The 25,463-nt window shown below is 38.2% G+C and overlaps 1 protein-coding gene across 1 annotated transcript in view; it reads left to right on the top strand.

Moving 5' to 3' along the window:
* Window positions 1-25,463, top strand: part of MAN1A2 (mannosidase alpha class 1A member 2) — a 139,461-nt gene that overhangs the window by 72,547 nt on the left and 41,451 nt on the right. The window contains exons 7-8 of the mRNA XM_084757200.1: window positions 7,618-7,741; window positions 10,755-10,848. Of these exons, the coding sequence (XP_084613326.1) occupies window positions 7,618-7,741; window positions 10,755-10,848 (218 nt within the window). The remainder of the gene's footprint in view (window positions 1-7,617; window positions 7,742-10,754; window positions 10,849-25,463) is intronic.

The following is a 25,463-nucleotide window of genomic DNA, read 5'->3' as shown; positions in this document are numbered from 1 at the left end:
GAAATCTGTCAGGAGAAAGAGACAGAAATATACAAAGTAGTAGAGATGACATGTCCAAGGCTGTTCGAACAGGTTTTATAAGTATGCTTAAGTATGTAACAAGAAACAAAAAGAAATGTGAACCGTGAGAAGAGTGACTTTAAAAAGGACCGAAATGGACCTCCTAGAGCTGAATATATATATATATATTCACTTCATAAACAACAGTTTTTACCACATCTTGAGGATGTGTGAGTTTGAAAGTAAAGCACTAGAAACCACTCAAATAAAATCACAGAAAGGAAAACTAAAAGGCATGAAGAAAAGCTAGCTAGTGGCCTGTTGGGTAGTAAGTAGCAGACGGTTGGTTTAGTGCACATGTGAAGAGCAAGTCGGTAGGGGTGGGAGCTAGGGAGTGGGAATAGGCAGAGAGAAAGGAATCATGTGGAAAACCTTCCCATATTTGATAAGCAATGCAGGTTCACAGATCTGTTATCTTGTGAAATTTGGCCAAAGACATAATTTTTCAAGAAAATCAATTTTTAAAAAGTGCCTCATCCCCTCTGCTCCACTCTGCTCCATGATATTAAGACAGCTATCGTCAATTAAAAAGCTTAGAGAACTTGTTTCCAGCACTCATCTGATACTAGAAACAGAAAGGAAAGTTTTGGTGATATCAATAGAAAAGAGATCTATACAGAGGAATGAGGAACAGTAAAATATATATTTGAGTAAATAAATACAAGAGACTTATTTTTCTGTTCCTTTATTAATAACTATTTTTTTTAGTTTTTCCTGCTTTTTATTTCTTGAGAAATTAATTATTCAAAGCAAAAACAGTAACTTGTAGAGTCTATAACATGTGGAAGAAAACATGGTCACAGCACAAAGTGCGGTGTGTAGATGTAAAAGTACAAGTGCTTCTAATTATACAGTGTGGTGACATCTCAGTAAACCTGTCATGTTGAAAACAGTGTATGTATGTAACCACTAAGCAGCATAGCGTAGGGTGTGCATTGCTTTCCCTTGTGGCCATGGAGCAGATTGAGAACTGTAGCTTGTTGCCACTCCCAGTATCTCACTGACCTTAGTGTAGGAAAAGGTCAGAACGCGACACTGGACGTATGGTTCTACTGAATTCATACTGCTTTATGCTGCCCAAAAGTCCAAAAGCCTCATGAGCTGTACTCTCAGAAATCACAGACTGTCTGTACATGGCAGTGTTCTTACGTTATTTGTGAAGTGCTGTGTGTTAATAAGTACCACATAAGTGTATTGATATATGTGTTATAATCCCTAGGGCATCATAGTTAGAGTAAGTCAATAGAGAAACTACTGGAATATTAAAAAAATACTACATACCAATGATTATAAAAAATTAACTTGATAGAAAAAACAAAACAAAACACCAAAGAGTAGACATGTTGGTAGGACTTGATGTAGTATCATCACTAGAAAAATTTGGTTCTCATAAAATTAAAATAGAATTACTATATGCCTTAAAATTATCCTTTATTTTATATTTATACATCTGAAAGAGAGTGACTGTCCATACAAAGTTTATTCATAAGAATTTTATTAATAATATTGTAAAATGGATCCACTCAAGTATTGATTAGTAGGTGCTAATATTTGTACAGTGAAATGCTGTTTAACAATAAAAAGAGTATAGCCACTGAATCACAGTAATAAATCTCAAAGGTATCTTAAGTGAAAGAGCCAGTCACTCAAGAATAAATAAACATGATGATGGTCATTAAAAGTTCTAGAATACAAATAAACAATCTCTAATGAGAGAAAAGTGGTGAAGGAAGGGTGTGGAATGACTGTAAGAGGGAATAAAGATACATTTTACAGGTACTGACTTGATAGACTAATGTTTTTTTCTAGTAAATATCTGCTAAACGGTGCACCCAAATGCGTGCATCTTCATATGTAAATTATACACAAGTGTGTGGTGTTTTGGGTTTGGAGCATTTAGTCTTTTTACAGTGTAGGTACTAAATCTTGGCGAGATGCAAAGGTAGCAAAGATTTTCTTCTATTCTGTAGTCCGTCTCTTCAGTTACGTCTCCTACGCTTTTTACTTGGATACAGTCTGATTTGTCAAGTCGTGGAGCACAGCCCTCTTCAGAAAGTCCTGCCTGCACCTATATCTTGAAATGTTTACCAACTTTTAGTCTTTCTTCTCGTCCATTAAGGACTTTCATCCATTTTGAACTTGTCTTTGCTCAGGATGAGAAGTAGACACCTACTCCCATTCTTCTGCGTGTGTGTGTCCAGGTTCCCAGCACTGTATGCTGAAGACACTGTTTTTCCTCCAGTGTATGTTTTGGCATCTTTGTTTAAAAAAATGTGGCATTAACTGTGTTTAGTACTAAAGCTTCCAGTCTAGTCCATTGACCTAAGTCTGCTTTGTGCCAGTAGGATACTGTTTTTGTTACTGCTGTCTTGTAGAGTAATGCAAAATTCAAACTCTCCTCAGTATTGTTCTTTTTATTCAGGATTGGTTTGGCTGTATGTAATCTTTTGTGCCTTCATATGAATTTTAGGATTGTTTTTCTAGTTCTGTGAAAAACGTTACTGGAATCGTGATGATGATTGTGTTAATAAATAAGGTCATTTTTGGTAATATAGACATTTTTGCAATGTTCATCTTTCCATCTCATGAGCATGGAAGATTTTTTCCATCTTGTAGCATTTTTAGTTTCATCAAGTGTTGTAAAATTATTGTTGGAACATTTATTTACTTTGTTAGGTTTATTCTAGTTTTTTTTTTTAATGATTGTGACTTGGGGTGCTCTCCTGATTTTCTCTTCATGATATATATGTGTGTGTGTATATATATATATATATATTAGAAAGCTACTGACTTTTGCATGTTAATTTTGTGTCCTGCTACTTTCCTGAAAGTGTCATTTCTAAGAGTTGTGTAGTGGAGTCATTAGATCTCTTATGTATAGGATCATTTTGTCTGCAAACAGAATAACTTGACTTCTTTTGTTTCTATTTGTATCTCTTATTTCTCTCATTGTATTTCTCTAACTAAGATGTCAAGGATATGTTAAATAGGAGGGGAGACCATAGGTACCCTTGTTTCAAAGAAATGCTTTCTTTGTTTAACTTTATATACAATAACTCTTGATTTGTTGTATATAGCCTTTATTATTGAATTCTGTTAAATGCCTTTTCTGCATTGAGAAATCATGTTGCTCATGTCCTTAAGACTATTAGTAGGTTATCTTTTTTATTGATTTGTATATGCTCAAATATCCTTTTATCTTTGGAATAAAACCCATTTGGGCTGGCATTAGGTACAACCTTAGCCATCTCTTGACCACAGACTCTGTATTGACCCTGAGGAAACTTCCCAGATTTTGCCTCAATTATGCTATTCTCTTCCTCTACCTCCTCCTCCTCTTCCTCCTCTTTCTCCTCCTTCTTATAATTTTTATTTTATGTGCATTGGTGTTTTGCCTGCATGTATGTCTGTGTGAGGGTGTCAGTTGGAGTTACAGACAGTTGTGAGCTGCCATATGGGTGCTGGGGATTGAGCCGTCAGTGCTCTTAACTGCTGAGCCATTGCTCCAGCAGGGCCCCCACCCCTACCCCCTGGCTGTTCTCTTCTTAGTCGGCTACAGCTGACTAGAACCACTAATTATTAATACAAAACAGTACATAAACAACCACTGAGAGACTCTTCTCTCAAAAACTTCACAAGTCAGGCCTCCATCATAGGCACTGCTTTTAGTGTTATCATCTTAAGTTCCCATGGTGGCTCATTAAGCTTTGAACACTCTAGCCCCAAATCCAAAGTCTTTCCACAAACAGTCTCATCAACGTGTGGTCAGGGTCCTAGAAACCTACAAGAAGAACATTCTGATGGGCTGGTCTGGGCCCAGGGGTCTTGCTCAAGCTATGGCACCAGCCAAGAACAATACGTGCAGTAAACTTCGAACCCCTACACAGATCTAGCGAATGGACAGGACATTCTCCACAGTTGAGTATAGAGTGGGGTCTGACTTTCACACGAACTCTGGTGCCTCATATTTGACCACGTGCCCTGGATGGGGAGGCCTGGTGGCACTCAGAGGAAGGATAGCAGGCTACCAAGAAGAGACTTGATACCCTATGAGCATACACAGGGGGAGGAGGCCCCCCTCAGGCACAGTCATAGGGGAGGGGAGTAAGGGGAAAATGGGAGAGAGGGAAGAATGGAAGGATACAAGGGAGGGGATAACCATTGAGATGTAATATGAATAAATCCATAGAGTAAAATTTAAAAAAATTAAACATCCTAAAAAAAAAAAAAAGTGTGGTCAGGTCTGTCAGCAGTACCTCACAAACCCAGTACCAGTTTCTGTCTCAGGGTGTCAATTGCTGTGATAAAATATCAGGATCAAGCAACTTGGAGAAGAAAGAGTTTACTTTGGTTTATAGTGTGATCCACCACTATGGGAAATGAGGGCAGGAGCTGATGAAGAGGCCGTCGGGGAGTGCTGCCCATTGGCTTACTCCTCATGGCCTTCTCAGCCTATTTTTCTTTTACAACTCAGGACCACCTGCCCAGGGTGTAACCGCCAACAGTGAGCTGAGTCCTCCAGACTTGCCTGCAGGCCAATCTTATAGAGCCATTTTCTCTGCTTTATTCCCTTTTCTCACATGTCTAGGTTTGTATCAATTTGACAAAAACCAACTAGTGTATCTGTTTTGTCAGATTTTAGTAAAACTCTTATCTGCTTACTTTCTAGTTCCCTTTCCACAGACTGTCCTTTTTTATTCTTTCACCTTAAGGCTGTTTTTGTCTTTGCCAGTAAGGAGTGCTTTTTGCAGGCAGCAGGGAGATGAGTCCTATTATTAAGTACAGTCTGCTAGCATGTTATTGGGGAGTTGAATGCTAACAGTAGCATTCAGAGGTGTTGTTGAAAGGTATGTGTTGTTCCTGTCATTTTCATTGGTTTTTGCTTTTGTTTTTGTTTGAGACAGTGTTTCTGTTCATTTAGTCTATGTGCATTGATGTTTTGCCTGCATGTTTGTCTGTGTGAGGGTGCCAGGTCCTCTGGAACTGGAGTTACAAACAGTTGTGAGCTGCCATGTGGGTGCTGGGTCCTCTGTTCTAGTGTAGTTTATTTTTCCTTTCAGTGGCCTCATTGATGCATTTATCTTCTTTTTAATTAAAAACAGTTTGTTTCCTTTAAAAATAATTTAAAACTATTTTTATTTTATGTGTAGAAGTGTTTTGTCTATGTTTTGTCTATGTAACTGGTGTCCACAAGGCCAGAAGAAAGCATTGAATCACCTGGAAATGAAATTTCAGATGGTTGTGAGCTGCCATGTAGGTGCTGACAATCAAAACTTAGGTCCTGCTGAGCCATTTCTCCATTCCCAGTTTAAAATGTTTAAATAATGGGTTTTGAAATAATTCTGCTTAAAACTATTTTCAAAATAAAATTATTTCTAAGAAAGATAGGGAAACATGTTTAATCGATATTTGAAGTCATTAATATCCTCATCTCATTCTTCTCTGAGTTTGAATAATATTATATGTATAGTTTTAGAAAAAATTCTGCTTAAATGAAGTATATTCCTACTTTAAACTTTTTGCATATTATAATATTTAACTATTTCAGACCTTGTATTTCATAATCATATGTAAATACATCTGAATGAAAGGTAGAGCTCCATTAAATGCTTATTTCTACAGGCCAGGATCCTGAGTTTAAACTTGTGCATTGTGTGAGTGCTTTCATTTATTTAATTTCTTGGGTTTTGATGGGATACATATGCACATCAGTTATTGGCAGGCTTTGTTCTTAAAAATTGCAATTCACTAGATGCTTTGTTCTTTAAATACATAGATTAAAGATTATGTTTAGACTGAGCAAAATACAAATTGTACATGATCCATTATCAAAACAATTCAAAATAATTATAGGACCCTCAAATTGATCACTATTTAACATCAAAAGTTTGCCAAACATTTCTAATGTTTTGTTGCTGGAGCTTAGCGAGAGGGAAGTCATGTTGTTTTTAATTGTTTATTAGTGTTCACTGCACATTTTTGTCATTCATGTACATGTGAAAGCTTGTCTCCCTTTGATCAGTTGAAAAAGTACAACATTTGTTGGAAAAATTATGATGATGTTCGTTTGGGGCAGCTCACTTTTTTAAGTTGGGTTTGGTTTTGTAATTTTATTCTTTGTCATTTGAGTTAGAATATATATGAGTCAAATATATTTTAGAATGCTGTCAGTGAAATAAAAGATTAAAAAACCTTGTTTAGAATTTGGCAATTTGAAAAATATTTGCATATACTTATGATGTTTTCCTTTGTTGCTTTTAGCGGTTAAGTTTTTACATGACAAACTGTTGACTGTTAGCCTTACCTAGGTTTTGTTTATAGCCAATAACAAAATAATTCATTAGTTAGCTGAAATGTACCTGCTCTCTAAATGTGATGCTTTACTCCTAAAATGTATGCTGTGTTCCTTAAAATTTTTTGTGTTGTTCTATCACACTAAAATAAACATTCTGAAAATTTACCATGGTCTTACAGCATCCTTACGTGGCTTGAGTGATAGATGGCTCTCTAATTGCATCCGGCAGCAGTGACTTGCCATTGCATTTGCTGTTTCCCTTCCTGGGGATTTTCTTTTTGAGGTCTATTATTCAGAGACTCCTCTGTGACTAGGACTCAGCTGAAATTCATCACTTCAGAAACTTTGATCATAACATAGAAAGAGTCTTTCTTCTGATGTATTTCCTATCCTTAATATTCAGTATTCTATTTCTCAATTTGATTTTCTTTATAGTAGTTTTCACTATTTCAATGGCTTTATTATAAGAGCATGTATATTATATGCCATGTTTATTGATGCCCTACAGCATAGCAAGTTCTTACTATTTGTGAAAATGAATATCTGTCTTACATAGTTACTGTGTCCATATTCATTTTTTGATTCTCACTTTAAGCTATAAAAGGAAAATCTGATAGTAGTATTTACCTCTGATAATTTCAGTGAGAAAATAGTATTTATCGTATAGTGAAGGAACTGTAAAAGGTAGTGTTATATATTTCCAGATGTAGATTTTAGTGTGTTCTGAACCCACCCAGATTGTTAAAACATATTAAATTGATAGCATAAAGATCAGAGTAATATGCAAGTTTATAAGAGAATCATTAATTATACAGAATTCTCTACAGCTATTAAAACCATATGAGAAAGCTGGTTTTGTAAACTGACATGAAGACTAGTAAGGTGCATTATAAGAATACAGTGCCTGACCAGTTACTACATTTCAGTTATGCTTTGCTTATAAGAGTTAGAAAATAAAAATATGTATGGACTGTTTGTATATTTATAAAAATTTTGCATGTGTAAGAAGCTAGTAAAAAGTGATTATAGAGTTAGGTGATGTAAAGAAATGAGAAAAGATAAGATATATTTGATGCATACTTTTTATGTTACTTGATTTTTAAAACCTGGCTATGTTATTGATCTAAAAATTTTAATAAAAAATAAGATAGAAACTATTATGTTAGCTGTAATAATTTCTAAGATCTAGTAAGATGCATGTGTTCATTAAAAGAGGGTTTGGTTTTTTACTTATCCTGTCTTTTTATCCCCTTTTCACTCAGTGGAGTAGGTCGGAACTGGGGCTGGGCGTCTGCAGGCAGCAGCATTCTGGCTGAATTTGGCACACTGCACATGGAGTTTGTCCACCTCAGCTACTTGACAGGTGACCTGACTTACTACAAAAAGGTGCGTTGTCTGTACTTTTTTCTGTTGTTATATAAGACTTACAAGTTTGCCAAAAGACGTAACATAGTTTTCAGGGCTTTGGTTTTTATTGCTTTTTTTCTCTTTCAGTTATTTTATTTTTTAATTCCTTTCTACTTAGAACATATTTAAAGTATTTATTGAGAAGCTGTACCAACTTTTTTTTTTTTAAATTCTACTCTCATGTCTAATCATGCTAAGACAAGAAAACAAAATGTGTGGTCTGAATCATGGTCCAGCATGCTAAGATGAGAAAACAAAATTTAAAAAGTCTAATACTTGCAAAGGAAGAGAGAAAACACTGTTTATTCACAGAGTATGCTGTTATTTACTGGATATTCTAAGACAGGCTTACAGGTTTCTGGATTTCTAGTTTTGCTTTTGAAAGGAGGGCTCTCCTTTTCATTTGCTTTTTAGTGAAGTGGATCTCAGCCCAGGATCTTGTGCATGTCAGCTGCTGGCTCTACTACTGGCCTATACCACAGTGTGAGAACTCGACTGTTTAAGTGCAGATGACTACTGCGAATACAAAATTCTGCTCTCACCCCAAAAGCAGTTAGAAATTTTAAAGCTAAATATGAGCAGCCTGTTGGCCCTACCCCCACCTGCAGGACACAGATTCAGGTTATTGTTGGTTTAGCATAGTAATAGTTTCAAGGAAATTTTATAGTCACAGAAGAAAATAAAATGTTAAGTGAAGACTCAGGGTAGAAACATCAGGGATATGCGTTACAGCAAAGTATATCTCTTTCTGGGTCTCAGATGCTAATTGATAACATTCTTAGCCTTTGGGTGGGTAGAAGCCAGGGGTCTGTTAGGACATTTCAAGAGGGCCTAACGGCCACAGGGAATTAGGTTACATACAGAGGTAGGCAAGGAATGGCTATTAAGAAGGGTAGTACACTCTAAAATAGTTGAGTTCTGACCCCAAACTATTCCAACAGTATAATTATGATAGTTTAACTAGGTGATGATCCTTGTAGAATTTTTAACATGGACATGACTATCTTTTTCTTAAGTTTACATTAGAAACAAAGGTTTATTTGCAGGGCTGTAAAATGTCAAGTCCTTAGTGTTTGTCTCTATCAGCTGCAAAAGGTAAGAAAGTATTGTTTATAAGAAGATACTTTATGTGATAGGAACAAAACTGTGTTTACCACCAATTTAAAATCTGTGAAATGAAGTTCATAGTGAGGATAGCGTGGCAGCTGAGGATGAGTGCTTTTTGGACTAGAAAGAGGTAGAGAGCTAAGAAGGTAGGAAAGTGTTGTGTGGGACCCCACAGGCAAGCTTTGCTTGTCTGTCAACTTCAGCCAGGGAAGGAGGGACAGATGTCTCTGTTGCAGGCAGGTCTAGGCTTGCAATGTAGAAGCAAAGGTTGGAAACTACATTCATATTTGTGTGCAAACTCAGTCTTTTATATTGAAACCTTGTGAACAGCTGAGTCAGGAAAGCAGATGAGAGTCAGTGTGGTGGTGTAGACCTGTAATACCAGTGTTCCTAAGCCTGAGGCAAATGAATCGTTAATGCCAGTGTGGACATGCCCTCCCCAAAATAAAAGGGGAGAAAGAAGGAATGATGATGATGAATCCATCCCAAAAGAGTAAGCACAAATTTATAGAGATTTATCAAAACAAAGGCAGAGAAGGGCCATGCAATGTGACAAATACCAGGAAAAAAAAAAATCAAAATCCTGTCCCAAATATCACCATAAGAAAAGCGTGGCTCCCCACACGCCAATTTTTGTGGAGAATCAGAATATAAATTGAGATACAGTGCTCATAGAGTAAGATGTGGCTAGTTCCAGAGCGAAAGAGAACATTACCACCAGGAAGAAGGCCAAAGTAGAGGCAACATGGGAGGTGACGGGGCTTGAATTGTGAAGGAAGGACTTAGAAGACACAACTGAGAAGTGCTGCTAGAGGCACCAAGAACCCAGAGAGAAGGGAAATAGTGTGCCGAGACACATGATTCCAGACGTCAGAAAGCCAAGTTCCTCAGCTTTGTCAGTGTCACTTAAAAGTATCTAAAACATTGTGTGCAGTCATTCACATTGCGGCTGTGTGTGTGCCTTACATATGAAGGAATCTGGTGATGTAGGTAGCATTCTTGAGCTTCTTCCTAAGTGCCATGCCAAACACAGCCAAAGAAAGGATGTTGAAAGTCCTTGTGCCTAAAACTATGTGTGCTTACGTCCAGAGAGCTGGACTGCATATGCATGCTGTGAGAGAGAGACTGCATAAAGTCAGGCCATCAGTCACATGTAAGGATAGCACGGACACGTCACCCATTCAGAATTTGAGGGATCAAAATTTTAGGTAGAGATAATTTTTAAAAAACTAAGAATACAAGGGACAGAACACCTTTCCCGCTGCACTACCTGCTCCTGCATCTGAAAGCACTGGTGCGGTCTGAGCAGTCTGCACATAGCTGAGCCAGGCACTGGGGAACTCATCAGCCTCCTAATGTATGTTATGATGTGTTTTTTTCCTTTAGCCCCAGGGGAGACCTTTAGGAATTTAGGGAAATTTTTTATTTGGAGAGTATTTAGAGCCAAGCAGTTTGGTATTTACTTCACTTACTTCATCACTTATTAAATTCAAAATAATACTTTTCATAGAAAGTTTTGATTCTATTTCTATGAAGTTATTTTTATTCTTAATTTGAATATATACAAGGATATATTTGGAATGTCTGGCTGATGTTTCTGATGGTCAAGTCTATATAATAAACTGAGAATTTAAAATATTTTATGAGCCTTTTTATTTTGCTACTTCTATTATTGTTTGAGTTTTTTAAAAAAAAATAATAATATATCCTCTAATAAAACTAATGAATCATTTAAAAAACAGAAGCCCTTCCTGACCACCACACATACAAGGTACAAGGTGGGTGTAGGTTCCAAATGAGGAAAAAACCCTACAGAGTGTAGGCTAATAGAAAGCCTGAAGAGACCTGTTTTTATTAATTACATTCTTAATTTCATTTTGATTAGGTCATGCACATTCGGAAACTACTCCAGAAAATGGAACGCCCAAATGGTCTTTATCCTAATTATTTAAACCCAAGAACAGGGCGCTGGGGTCAGTGTAAGTATTTCGAGTACAAGTGCCAACTTGTTAAAAAGGCTGTTTAAAAAGTATTTGCTTGATGTGGTGAAAGGTACAATGTGTGGAATTAAAACTGGGGTGTGGGTGGGGTATGCCTGGCAGAAGTGCCATAGGAATAGGACTTCGCTGAAGCACGGTGTGACAGTTTGAAGGATAATGCATAATAGTTAATCATCTTGTAAGTACGAGCACTGTGTCATATAAGCATTTTATAATGAGTTCAGAATAGATGTAACTATATAAATGATTGGAAAGGGGGACAGTTGCCATTGGACGGACTATGTCTAGCCATTCACTTAAGAAAAGGGTATCTTTTTATCTGTTATTTACTAGGCTTTTGTATGAGACTAAAAATAGTTTCTTTATTAGGATTCCAGCTGATTTTCTAGAGTTCCCAGGCTAGCAGGGGTGGTAGAAATCCTTAGAAGTTGTTGGAATGTAAAATAGATATACGTGATATAATAAAGGTAACAGAGAGGTGTACTAGTCTATGTGAAACTGGCAGGCATGTTTGTTCTGCCTGTTGGAAAAATGTTTTGTTTGCAGAAGTTAATAGTATCAGGGCTTTAGGATTCTCCTGTGAAGGTACAAACAGTAAATTTTTGTGTGGAAATGTTGAACTTACAATTTTAGTCATTAGGGTTTTTATAAATGCTATTCTCTTTCAAAAAGTAAAGACACTAAAATAAATACAAGTAACAACTTTGTCTCTAATAAGACATGTTTGTATTATATTTTAAATTAACAGTAGTATAATGAAATAGTAAGTGAGAGACAAAGGTAAAAGTCATTTAATTTTAAGTATTGAAATGAAGGCACAGTTAGCTCCACCAAGGGAAAACCATGCCGGTCTGAGTACTGGGAGCTGGAAGGTGTTTGCCATGGGTTGCCTTGCAGGCCTCTCTTCAGGAAGTTGTTCATTGATCCCAGTCTTGATTTTTCTCATGACCTTTCTCCTCATATAAGAGCTAATGCTCATACTGAATGGAAATACTGTTTTGAAAAAGCAAATGTTGAGAGCTGCATTTGTAAAACAAAATTAATTTTCTTATGCTATAGGTGAGTGACTAGAGTGGATGTCTACTTAGTAATTTTGATGAATTAGATTATAAAATTTACCTCTTTAAAGTATTAATTAAGATTTGGAATTTCTAATGTGGGAAAATTGTCTTAGTTTCTACAGTATCTCATGGAAGTATATATTTTATATGTTATAACTATTTAAGTGTCTAAGATGAAAAACATGAAGAGCTAAATAGTGCTGTCATGTGTAGTCAGAGCAGCTTTTCTAACACTGTACAGTATTAAGCCAGAAGCATTCGGTGTCAGTCTAACCATATATAAAGCTTAACTTACATTTCCTACAAATTAAAAGGCAACTTTTACAATAAGAAGATTTATTTGGAAAATGATTTTCATATTCATTCTATATTATGACCTCTTAAAAGATCATAGGAAATACATGCTAACGTAAAGAACGCTGAGGTAAGAAAAGGAAACTAGCAAAACGCAGATGACCAGTGAGCCAGTACTGTTAGGTCTAAAGGTGCTGTGAAATCAGGGGTGCGTGCCGACCACCTGCGGGCTGCTTCTTTAGTAGATACTCTTGCTGGTGTTGTAGCGCTGGCAAAGACTGTCTGTGTAGAGCTCTACCTAGAGACCTCTGTCTGCCTTTCCCACGCTGCTGTGCTCATGGTCAGACCAGTGTGCATCCAAACAGAGGCACCGTTCATTACTCTAAGACTGAAAGCACACTAAAACCCCAGTACACCTAGTGTTTCAAAGAGTGTTAATATTTTTATGCCTTTTGAATCTAGCAATTTCCTGTTTTACTCTTGCGAAAATTTTAAGAGCTATAAAGTTTATTTACTGAATCTAGGAATCACTTACATTGTAATAATTTTGAAACATTCTAAGCGGTTTTTATTCAACACAACTTTCTATAATTATATAACATGAGTATAATCACTAGACAAATGATAGGCAGTTGGTAAGCACTTGAAACATTACTGTTATTCTTATGGAACTATGCTTTAAACTTTATATATTATTTTAATAGGTCTGCTTTTAGAACTTTATACGTGAGCACTGCATCTGTATTGCGCCTACCCCCTTCCTCCCTCCATCTCCCCGCAGTCCACCTCTTCCACATTTATAGTCTTTGATTAATAATTATTGATACATGATGTACACACATATATATATATGTATATTCACATATGTGTATATATTTTGTATGTGTGTGCCCACTTAGCTTCTTATATGTACATGTGCCTAGCGTTGACCACTTGAGATTGTGTAACCCATACAGCCGCTCATCTCTGGAGGAGACTGATTTTTCCTCCCTCATCTAGGGGCAGGGCCCTTTGTAATGGTCTCTGTCTGTATTGGCATGTCAACTGGTGCGGTCATTCTGCTGGTCTTGAAAGTTCATGGGCACACTTTCTTTGTCAAAACTAGATAGCCATATTAAAATAAGTTGCATTTAAATAGAATTTAAAACTATGTGCATCAGAAGGCAGTATCATGAGTTAAAGATAACACAGCCAATAAGAGTTACATATATGATGAGGGTATATTTCCATAATATATAAAATCTTATAACTAAACAAGAAGGTAACATAAATTAAAAACAGACCAAATGATCCGAATAGTTATATTTCCAAGAAGATAAGCAAATGAAAATAAGTCAATGGAAAGAGTTCAGTGTCCTCATGGAATGCACATGAAAACCCTTGGGAGGTAGATACCTAGCACCTGTCAGCTCCCATGGTGGCTGTCATCAGAACAACACAAGCCAGCCTTGGCAAAGGCAGGGAAAGTAGAGTGCTTGCCATTTCTGGTGGGAACTGGAAACCTTGCAGCCAGGGTAAAACACTGGCACTTAAAAAACAAAAACAAAACAGAATTACCAAATGCATGGAAAGCAGACTCAGATGTGGGCTGCTCTGGATTGGTCTGTCTTCTAGAGGTGCAGTTGCCGAAGACAGCACAGGGTGACAGTAGTGAGGTAGTGGAACATTTACGATGTCAGGGTTCCAGGATGGGTAGTGGTCAGGATCACCCGGCTCTGTGAGCATAAGTATTATCACTGACTGGGACACTACGCAGTGGTATACAGACAAAAGGTAACTAGGCCATTGGAGCCTGCCCTGCCCTTAGTGAGTTCAGCACTGGTCTCATGGAGGGAGGCAGCTTTTATGAGGATGGGTTGTTTCAGAATAAATCCACCCCTTATGGCTGCCTCTTCCTACCAGTTCCCTTTCTGACGTTCTGACTCCTTGCTGTGTTGTGGTGTAGCCAGATTACCTTCACCAAAGTTGAATAGATGCTGACGCCATGATCTTGAACCATGAAAATTGTGAACTAAATAAACCTCTTTTCTTTATTAATCCTAGCTTTAGATGTTTTGTTTCAGCAGCAGAAAATGGACATTATCCAAGTGTCTTAACAGTGTATGAATAAGCAAAATATGGTATAAGTATTACAATGTGATATTACTCAGTGACTTTTTTTTAAAAAAGGAGTGATACATGCTACAATATAAGTGAGTCCTTTAAAAACAATATGCTAAATGAACAGAGACAACCACATAATACACACCAACACACGTTATATATCACATCAACACACACACATACACACACATACATATGTGATTGCACTTAATTCAACACTCAAATTCATAGAGATAGGAAGTAGGATAGAGGTTAGCAGTGGCTTCAGTGGAAAAGAAAAGGAACTATATTATATCTAACTCCAGCAGTCCAGGGACTGAGGGAGACAAGAAGGTTGTGGTTTTGAAGCTAGCCTGAGCTACAGAGTGAGATTTAGTACAGCGTGGCTTTATATGAAACTGTCTCAAAACAAAACCAGGCTGAAGGATCAAAGAGAAAGAACGGCAAGAGAAAGAATAACTTGCTGGCAGGCCAGGCCCTTATTTTGTGTTTTGCAGGGACTGGGGGAGTGGCCGAGGGGTCTCTGAGAATCTGTCTTCTCTCTGCTTGCAAGCTGGGTAGTTACAGTGCAGAGGCAAGATCTGAAAGGTTTCTCTTTCGGTGTTCAATTGGCTGTTGCTGGTAGTAACCAGTGCGTGATCAGCTAAAGAAGGTTAGGTGACCAATAAGCATCTTTCCTGACTGGTCATTACAAGGTCCATAGTGAGAGCGGTCAAGAGAGAGACAAGTTCCTTTACTTCTAAGAACTCAATTACTGTGGTTACTGGAATTGTCACAGTTCAGCCAAAATAGAGGAATTTTACATAATGGCTCAGCCCTGGCCAACACAAATGACAAACCAGTGCAAATGACAAAACCAGAGCATGAAGAGTTGTTTGCACAAGGTTTCAGTTTGTGGTGATGAAGAAGTTTCCGGAATGAGTAGTGATTGTGGTCACCTGTTGAACACAACGAGTTTCAGTGACCAGACCACTTCATATGTGCTGTGCATAGATCACCACCATAAGAGGTCCAACCAAAAAGGAGAACTTTTTCACTCTTTTTCTTTATAAAATAAATTTAAATTGCTTTGTAATATATTCATCATCAGCAGTTATTAATTTTGAGAGTGCTGGAGAAAGCGCTATTCACTGGGTGTTTTGGCAGACAGATTTTAAAACCTAAGCAAGTTGCCTCATATCCTGTTAGCAGCTGCAGTCCTACTAAATTGTCCGACTTGTTCTCTCTTGTGTTTTTGTATGTTTTATATCAGCTCTGGAAAGTGTATCAAATTCCATCCTTATCTTGGAGCAGTATACATCTGTCATATCTATAAATAGGCTGCAAAACAAACATTTAATTGTACTGAAAGTTAACCATTCAGCTTTGGCTAACTGTATTATAATTAGAGTGATGATAATGTCTGACTTGTACATAGCAATCAGAGTAATTGCTAGTAATTACTCTTAGGATAAGGACTTGGCAACAGATATAAAAGAATTCACAAGGAACCTAAATTTAAAGGCAAACCATTGGTTCTATTTCTTTTTTACTTTAGTTCTCGCAGTTTTAAGTACACTGATTAGCCTATGCCATTTAATGATTTAAAATTAAGCCAATAATAGGAAACCAGTCACTACCAGTCCATTAAGTTTTATACAATTAATTTAAAATTGTGGGAAGATGAGAATGGGTATAATGTTGGGAGTATAGGACAGACCTTGGGCTTCCCGCTTAACGGTTTAAATAAAGAGCTGAACTGTGTGCCTCTTGTTATTTCTCTAGTGAGCTCTTTCGTATGAAACTCATGTGGCTCATGTTTGTGAGACACTGTATTTGAAAGTGCCTCACACCTGCTTGTAGTCTAGAATTCCGCTTGGAGCTGCTTCTAGAAAGAGCTTCTGTTAGAAACACCTCAGCAGACTGCCTGACTCCTGAGGTGGATGAGCGTGGCTGGCAGTTAGGTGTGCTTTAAAATACACCCTCAGTTTCTGAATATCGAAAACGTCTTCTAACATATGGCTCATTGGATTACAGGCAGTCCCAAGGCAGTGGCTCAGGTAGAGAAGCCAGACTTTAAGCGGTGCTTTATGGTTTTAGGTCTTAGGTAGACCTTAGGTTTCTAGCACCATTCTCTCTCAGGCCAGCTGCCTGGGAGCTTGTGTAAGACTGAGACCTCCAGAGAGATCTCTAGTCTATACCCGGAGTCCCCAGAGAGAAACGGCGTCTGATGTCGATGCAATACACACAGGAATTTTATTGAGTCGATGCGCTTCAAGGTCTGACAAGCTCTTTCAAGCTGCAGACCTGGAAAAGCAGGCGCAAGTGCTTTTTATACCTTTTGCAAAAGCAGAATTTAGCAGGCTAGCTGGGAGGGGTAAGTACATTCCAGGGGTAAGGGTAGTGGAATATTTTTATATACAGCTGGACCCTCAGCACAGGCTGGCTGGCCTTGAGTCAAGCTGGACCCTACAAGGGGCCAAATGGCTACAGGACACACATAGTGATTTGATATTGATACCTTGGTTCAATATCAATATTGCTTCCTGGACCATCCACTTGAATGGATCTGGAAGAAGACTGCCACAGATTCCCACAAATTAAGTTGTTTGTTAAGTAAACCCTAACAGTAGTAGCTCAGATAGAAAAACAGCCTTCCTGACCCACACATAAAGCCAAAGACTTCCATCTTCTCTGTTTCATTTCCTTTAATTCTATTTGTGAGTTGTTGTTTTAACCTAAGCACTTGGTAATTCTTTCATATATCTATAACAAACCCAGAAATCGGCAAGTGGCACCAAAGTACAAAAGCCTTTAAAAAAATGTATTTCTTTAAAATACACTCCCTGGTGCTGGAGTGATGGCTTAGTAGGTAAGAGCCCTGGCTGCCATTCCAGAGGGCTGGGTTCAGTTCCCAGCACCTACATGGAAACTCACATCCATTTGTAACTCGAGTCCCAGGAGATCTAATACCTTCTGACCCCGGCAGGCTCCGCACACACATATATGCAGGTACAACACCCACACACATAAAATAAAATGGGAAGATAAACTGGTTGATGCCAACAATACCCTTGCTGATATAAGCTCATTCGCCTGCCCCTTTCCTGCTTCTTCACTGTTAATAATAAATCTCTCCTAAGGACAAACAGTAGCTCTTAAGGTCAGTCTTTTGTACCTTTGCACTGCTATACGTTACCATTCTACAGTGTTAGTCTTCTCCTGCATTTCGTCCAAAGCACATGTCTGTGACAACCTGAGTTCAGTCCCCAGAGTCCAAGGTGACGGGAGAGCTCCTGAAGCTTGCCCTCTATCCGTTGTGCTTACTACACTCACACGCGCACAGTCCTGACCGTCACAATCACAGTCACAAACTGGAAGGACTGTACTCTGTACTTCCTGTTTTGAACTGTTGAATACAGTCTACAGATACAGATTGCCATAGAAAAAAATTAGCATTTCATCACAGTGGCCATAGTTACTGGGAATTTATGTTCTTTAAATGTGGCAGCCACTTTGTTGACCTCAGCTGCCAGTCTGTTGGCACGCTTCTTTGCTTGAAGCACTTTATCTCCAGGGCAGTCTTTTGCTTTTGTTTTAGTCTCACTTAGCTGTACTGAGTCTTTACGAAATTGCTCTTTATCATACCTGCTCTTCTCTGCCTTCTTCCCAGTGCTATAGTGTGAAATTCTAGCTACATACTAACTGTTGTGTGACACTATTTTTGAAGAGATAAAAATAAACATCTACTCACCCTAGATAGAGAACCAAGGACAGACTAAAATAAAAAACCCCCAAAGTCCAATTTGGTGACTCAATGAACCTCACTTGGAGAAATATGGGTAAGGGAGCAGAAGTGACTCCAGGAAAGGACAGCTGTGTCACCAAAGCTCACTCCAGCATGGGTAACAACTCATGAAAGCTGGACACCTCAAGTTCATTTCACAATTTGCAGGCAACTCAACAGCTTGGTGACTTTTTCTTTGCGGCAGGTGATCTGAGCCTCTTTTAGGCAACTCAGTTGGTCTCTGCTTCCTCCAGGCAGCTTGTCTGGTCTCTGTCTCTTCTAGGTGGCTCAGGCTAAACCTTTTCTAAGCTCAGCTTGTCTGAGAGTGTCTTTCAGCAGGCCTTACTGCTTATATATGCTTGGAGAATGGGGGAAAAGGGTGGTGCTAATGAATGTGGTTAGTTTCAGGGACTTCCTGAAGCCTTTGAGTTGTTTACTTACTGAGCTTATTAAGGATCTTCTCTAGAGGATGGAATGTTTCACCTCCTTTTAGAATATCCTTTATCTTAACTAGCTTCCTCCAAAATAAGATAGTTTCATCTGTGAGGAAATAGCCACATAACACTGACAAATCTCAGATTTTCTCTTATCCTTGGTCTCTAGTTGTCTGTTGGATTTATTTATTGAAATATTCAATAGACACCTCAAGAGTATGTCAGTATCAGTAACCCAGTTTTTAAATAGTTCTTGATGTCATAAAGCTCCATGTTTCTCTAGTTCTTTGTTTTTGTTAATTTTTTTCAGTTCTTGCTTATGCCATAAATCTTAGGGTTATTTTTATGTCTTTATTTCACACACAGCCTCCAGCTTCTCAGTAAATTCTTTTCCATTTACCCTTGAAATATACTTGGAATTTAGGTATTGCTTACCCTGAGCTGAGTTACTCTCTCCTGTTTATATTTTGGGGACAACACTTTTTAATGGCTTAGCTACAAAATGTCCTTGAAAAAGGCTCCTATGTTAAGTCTTGGTTGGCAGCTTATGTGAAGAGAGTGGATCCTAAGTGGATCCTGAGGACTGACCTAACCTATTGATAAAGCCTCCGTGGAGTCACAGTGCAGTGGCCTTATTGAGAGGGGGAGGGAAGTCAAGTAGGCAGAGGATGTAATTGGAGGGAGAAGATCACTGCAAGCATTCCTGGGAAGGTCTACCCTGTCTGGCTCCATCTTCTTTTAGCTACCATGAGGTCAGCAGTAGGAGGGCTTCCTGCCCTAGTATTCTCTCCTGACAATGTGGAAACAGTGGACCCGGTGACCCTAACGGTAACCTCTGACACTGTTTTGCTTTTAAGCTATTTCCTTATGTATTTGTAATAGTGATGATTAACAGCAGCTCCTAGTTGGTCTTCCTAGGATTGCCTCCAGTCTGTTCTAATAGAGGATCCAGTTACTTTTTACTTTATGAATTGTGCTTCATTGTGTGACTCTCCACTGACTTTACACGTTCCTGTCAGAAGATAAGCTGAAGTTCTTATGAGCCTTCTTTGACTTCCCTCTGATTAAGTTTCTTTTTTTTTTTTTTTTTTTTTTTTTTTAAAGATTTATTTATTTAATTATTATGTATACAGTGTTCTGCCTGCATGTACACCTACACACCAGAAGAGGGCACTAGGTCTTATTATAGATGGTTGTGAGCCACCATGTAGTTGCTGGGAATTGAACTCAGGACCTTTGGAAGCACAGTCAGTGCTCTTAACCTCTGAGCCATCTCTCCAGCCTGATTAAGTTTCTTATATTCTATCTCCATTGAGAGGGTGAGCTGCATGAGTATCTCTGGGAATGTTGTTCTAAGCAAAGGAGTAGGCTCAATGGCTCTAAGATAAAAATGTGCTTGGTAAACTTCAGAAACCAGAGAATTCATGTAGCTCACTCTCTACAAAGTTTTTAAAAGTTACCTTAGAGATAAAAGGTTTCCCTGCTTACCTGTTGTAAAAGGAGTGTACTTTATACTGCCGTTCTGATGACCATGCGTTGTGCCCTCCTTTGCCTCTGGATAGTTACTGAGAACACAGAATCTGAGCAGACTACCTGGATCTGATTCATTCTAGCTCTGTGACCTGATTATTTAACTACTCCACATCTGAGTTTCCTCCTCTGTACAATGTGCATAACAGCAGCCTAATACACTTTGTGAGGTTATTGTAAGGATGAATTGGCTTACTATGTATAAAGTACTCAAAATAGTGTCTGACACATAGTAGTCCTTATTGTTTGCTCTTTATCTTGCTTATTTTTCATCTCTCAACAGAATACAAGATCCACAAGGCAGAGTATTCGGTTCGTTTTATTCTTATCTCTAGTGTCTTATCTCTAGAACAGGGCCTGGCACATTGAGGCTCTTCAAGAAATGTATAGCTAAAGAGTAAAGAAAAGTTTTAGATGTTATCTCAATTGATCAATTTGTAAATTTAAAAATCATGATCATTCCTCGTTTTTCAAGCTTGCCTCTCGTTTGCCTAATAAACTCATAGTTCTGAACAGGCTATGCTGATTCATTCATTGATCTGCAAGCTTACATACAGACTTAGGAGGTAGAAACTATTTTTCTTTTGTTTTCTGTCTTTTTTTCTGTTGATGGAGAAAATGAAGTACAGAGAAGCCATTTGCACAAGGTAATACAAATAGTGAGCACAGAGCAAAGCTTGTCAGCACAGCAGAGATCATGTACCTGCCACATTCCAAGATCTTACACTTTACTTCCTTTTTTCTTTTTTTCTTTTCTCCTTTTTTCTTGTGCTTCCTGATCCACAGTGTCTGCTGTGACCTTCTCCCCTGCCCCCCACCGCTTTTCTTTAAATGTTCATATTATCTCTAAACTAGCAGCCTACCTGTTAATACGTGTACATGCATTGATAACTTGTGTTGTCCTTCTTAGCTTTTCCCTGAATTTCCTGTTACCTGGTTTTGGGGTGGGGCTCGGGGGTTAGATCCATTTAGATAAGCAGCTAGCATCCTAAAGTTTGACAGACCAGTTTTCCTGCCTTTCCCTTTAAGCCATTCTCCTCCAGTATTCCCAGCTCCAGTGAGGAGCACCCTTTGTCACTCTGCCGCAGTTGGAAACCTGGCATCACCCAGGATTTTCTTCTTTCAGTAGGCACACCCAGTAGATAGCATACACAAGTGTGTAATAGTCAAGAAAGATAATTCAGTTAATTTACAATGTTAATAATAAGCATCAGAGGCTAAGAAGCAGATACAATTGAAAGGTAAAAGTTACAAATAAAGAAGGAGCAGGTGACGTGCTCAGAGCCGGACGGGGGAGGACAGGTTCTCGGTCTTTGGCAATCAGAGGGTAAAGAGAGCCTAGAAAATTGAAGGGCTTATGTTCTGAGCCCTCTCTTGCCTCCAGATTTCTGTATTTTCTCCCTATCTGTTGAGAGAGGTAAGGTAAAATAGAGGAGGACTTCCATTTCAGAAATCTGCTTTAAGTCACAGGAAACAACACTAAATCAAGTGATCATGAAGAAGATGAGAGGCGATATTGAGGTTTTCTTTGATGGTGGATGTTGTGAGTGGCTAATAAATAGTAGAGAAGACAGCTGGGTTGATCAGAGTTGATTGGGTACAACAGGAGAGCAGTGGAGCAGATTTATAAATGCTTGGACAGCAGGCGTTCCCTTCTACTTCTTTTCTGTTCAGTTGTCACTGCATAGGACCTAAGCTAATAAGAGAATGAATATACGTGGACGTTTGTCCATCTCTTTTATGTGCCCATCTGTTTCCATTAGGCACAGTCAGCAAAGTGCTGCTGAAGCTCATCAGTAGTTAGGTGAGCTGCCATAAATGTGTGGTTTCCATTTCCTGCTGGACCGTTCCGGGCAGTTCTGTTTCTTCTTTAGTTTACTTTCCTATTCTCTGTTCTCTTTAGATTTTCTGCATGATCCTCCTACACAACCCTTTCTTTTGGTTATTTTCAAGTTTTTGACAAGTCTAGTTTAGATATGTCTTTAGCATCAAAGAATGTAGAGTTTGGAAATTTTCAGTATGAAAATCTTTGTTTTAACATCTAAGGCAAAACAAACAAGTTTGTTGGGTTTCTACTAACTAAACATTATTTTTGTTTCTTTGTTTCTTGGCTTAAAAACTGCTTTATTAAGATATATGTAGTAACAAGCTGTTAGAAAATGTTAATGGCAAGTTCTGAAACATCACACTTGGGAAAGCCATCACAATAGTCAAAATAGGTAACCTGCTTATTGCCTCTGAGAAAACATCCTCATCTTCTCTGGGGCTCCCTTCCTCTTTGCATGTGCTTGCGTCTCCTGCAGCCACACATAAGGCTGTGTTCTTCCTATGGCTTTGGTTATCATTATAATTATATTGAATTTTATCCATGTTGTGTATATCACTAGTTTTGAATAGTATTTCAAAATATTCGTGATATTTCTGTAATTTGTGTGCCTAATCCTTTCTTGGTGGACATTTGAGTTGTTTCTTCTTTGGGGCGGCTAAAAATAAAGCTTGTGTTCACATTCCTGTGAAAGCCTCCATGCTCTCTCATTTCTCATGGTAGCTATCTAGGATGGCTGTATTGTTTAGCAGATGCCGGATAGAAAACAAAAGAAAACAAAACAAAACAGAAACCTGCCAGTTTATTTTCAGATGGGATATACCATGGTACACTCCTGTCAGCATTCCTCTGCATACTTCTAACACTTCTAACCAGTCTTTTATTTTGACTTGTTTTTGTAAATATGTACTGATAGCTTATTTTAGTTCAATTTAATTTTAATTAGTGTTTCCCAGATGACTGGTGGTGAGTACATTTAGTAATTTAGTATGTATTGGAGATCTTTGATACATTGTCTGTCAAAATTTGTTGCTTATTTGTTTTTATGTGAGTTCCTCCTCTTCCTCCTCCTCCTCCTCCTTTCTTCTTTCGTCTTCTTTTTGAGACATGATTTCTTTGTGTAGTCCTGGAATTGAAGCTGTAGACCAGGCTGGCCTTGAACTCAAAGATCAGCCTGCCTCTGCCTACTGAATACTGGGATTAAAGGCATGCACTAGCACCACCTAGTTGTTTAATTTTTTAATTGTTGAAATTTTTAATTTCATTATATATTCTAGCACAAAGCCTTTTTGAGAAATAGTGTTAACAAGACTTTTTCCCAGTATGTGGCTTGTGTCTTCATTCTTAGTAGTGCTGAAGAATAAAATATTTTAAAGTTTTTTTTAATCAGTCTGTTTTTTATAATAGATCAAAATTCATGTTGTACCTGCAGGTATCCAAATAAAATAGCACCTTTCGTTGAAAAGGCTCTTTCTTTACTGAGTACCTTTCTTTAGCCCTTTGTTGAAGCCAGTTGATTGTATAGTTAGGCATTGGGCTTAGGTTCTTTCTGCTGTACTGCTCTGTTTATGTGTGCCTATGACAGTTGTTTTGAATATTATAGGCTTAAAGAACTACCAAGGCTACACAGGGAAACTGTCTCACAAATAACCAAAAAAAAAAGGTGTTTTTGTTTTTCTAGCTTTTATTTAACTCGCCCTTTGACTTTGCAATGCTGGAGATTGCTCCTAAGCAAGCCCTTACTGAGCCCTGTCTACCCTGCTAGGACCCTTTGAGAATCATCTTGCCTATGTCTACTGAGTCTCTAGATCTGCTTGAGGAGAATGGACTCTTGACTAGTCAGGATTCTAATCCATTAAAAAAGTTCTTTTACCTCTATTTTTATTTAGTTTATAATTTCACACAGATACTTTATAATTTTTAGGGCATAGCTCTTTAACATGTTTTACCACAAATGTATCAAATACTACTATAAATGGCATTTTTCTTGGGCAATGGTGACACACGCCTTTAATCCCAGAACTTGGAAGGCTGAGGCAGAAGGATCTCTGTGAGTTTGAGGCCAGCCTGTCTACAGAGGCTACAGTTCTAGGACAGCCAGGGCTACACAAGAAAATCCCTGTCTTGAGGGGGGGCGGCGACTGAATTTTTAGTAGATTTATGTTGGGACTCTGTGTGTGTATGTATATATTTGTTTTTATGTGTACAATACAGTGCCCCAGGAGTCCAGAGGAGGCAATGGGATCCTATGGAGCTGGAGTTAAAAGTGGCTGTTGTCAAGTCCCAAAGAAACCAGGACAAAAGGCTAACTGTGGTGTCTTAGCATACCAAAGGGTCTGCGTGGCCTCTAGGCGCACTCAGTACCAGTGGGTCCTCTCAGCACCTCTCACCGCGCCCCCCACCTATCTTAACTGTGTCCAGCCAAGGGGCTTCTGTTCCCTTCTCTCAGCGTCTCTTTCCTATACCACCTGCCATTTTAGCCACTCTATCTGTTGGTTTCACTGATTCTCTTCAGCCCCCTCTTTTGGCTGCCTCCTGCTCTTTCCCAGTTTGGTCTGGGACTCTTCCAGATGCCTCTGGCTGTTCTTGCCCTCATATTTACAAAAAATCCTTTTCCTCAACCGTGCCTTGGAGTGGTCATATCCTCATTTTTATTCAGTTGTGAACTGTGAATCATGAGTGCTGGGAATTGAACTTGGCTCCTTTGCAAGACTAGCATGACCTCTAAACCACCAGACCAACTGGACTGTCTCTCCAGCCCTTACAAATGACATCTTTTTATTTGAATATCTGATGACTTGTTAATTAGCTGTAGAAATAAATTATTTTATTATTTTGATCATATATTAATATAGTTAAAATATATTTAATAAATATATGTACTATGTTTAATATATTAATCATTGCTTAGTTCCAGTTTGGTTGCTATTTGTTTGCAGTTTAAAAAATCCATTACAATAACTGTATCCTTCAGATTAATGTACACATGAAAACAAAGAATGTGGATATTCTTATGTTCATCCTGGTTTTTGGAAGACATCAGTGTTTTCACTGTCCTGTATAATGCTGGCTGCGTGTTTTGTTTGTTTTTCAGTTATTTATCTAGTAGGTGCCTATTACTAGGTTAGTGAAGGGAGTTTATGATGGTAGAACTTGCTGGGAGTTTGTACCAGGAACAAGTGTTTTTCCTGCCCACCCTTAACCTCTTTTTGGTAGTATAGTACTTATATTGATTAATTTTGATTACTAAACTTATCGTTCTTACTACTTGTGCTTACTAATGATATAGTATCCCTTTAAAATTTTTGTGGGATTGACTTTATTAGGAAATTTCTCTATGAATCTCTTTTCCCTTTCTATCTTATTCTGGCACCATTGTAATGATCACTTCTTAGAATTAGTTGTGAAGCATTCTGTCCTAGTGTTTTGGTACGAGTTGTGCAGAATTGTATTGCTCCTTTAAAAATGTAATAAAACTTAACAGCATAACCAACTGCATGGTGTGGGCTTTTCTTTTGGAAAAGTGTTCAAGTTCTTGGACAGAGAAAGGTTTGGTCAGGTTATCTTATTCTTGAGGGTTT

The sequence above is a fragment of the Acomys minous genome (genome assembly GCF_964271855.1).
Source record: "Acomys minous genome assembly, chromosome: 14".
Taxonomy (NCBI): Eukaryota; Metazoa; Chordata; class Mammalia; order Rodentia; family Muridae; genus Acomys; species Acomys minous.
This window is presented reverse-complemented; position numbering and strand designations above follow the sequence as displayed.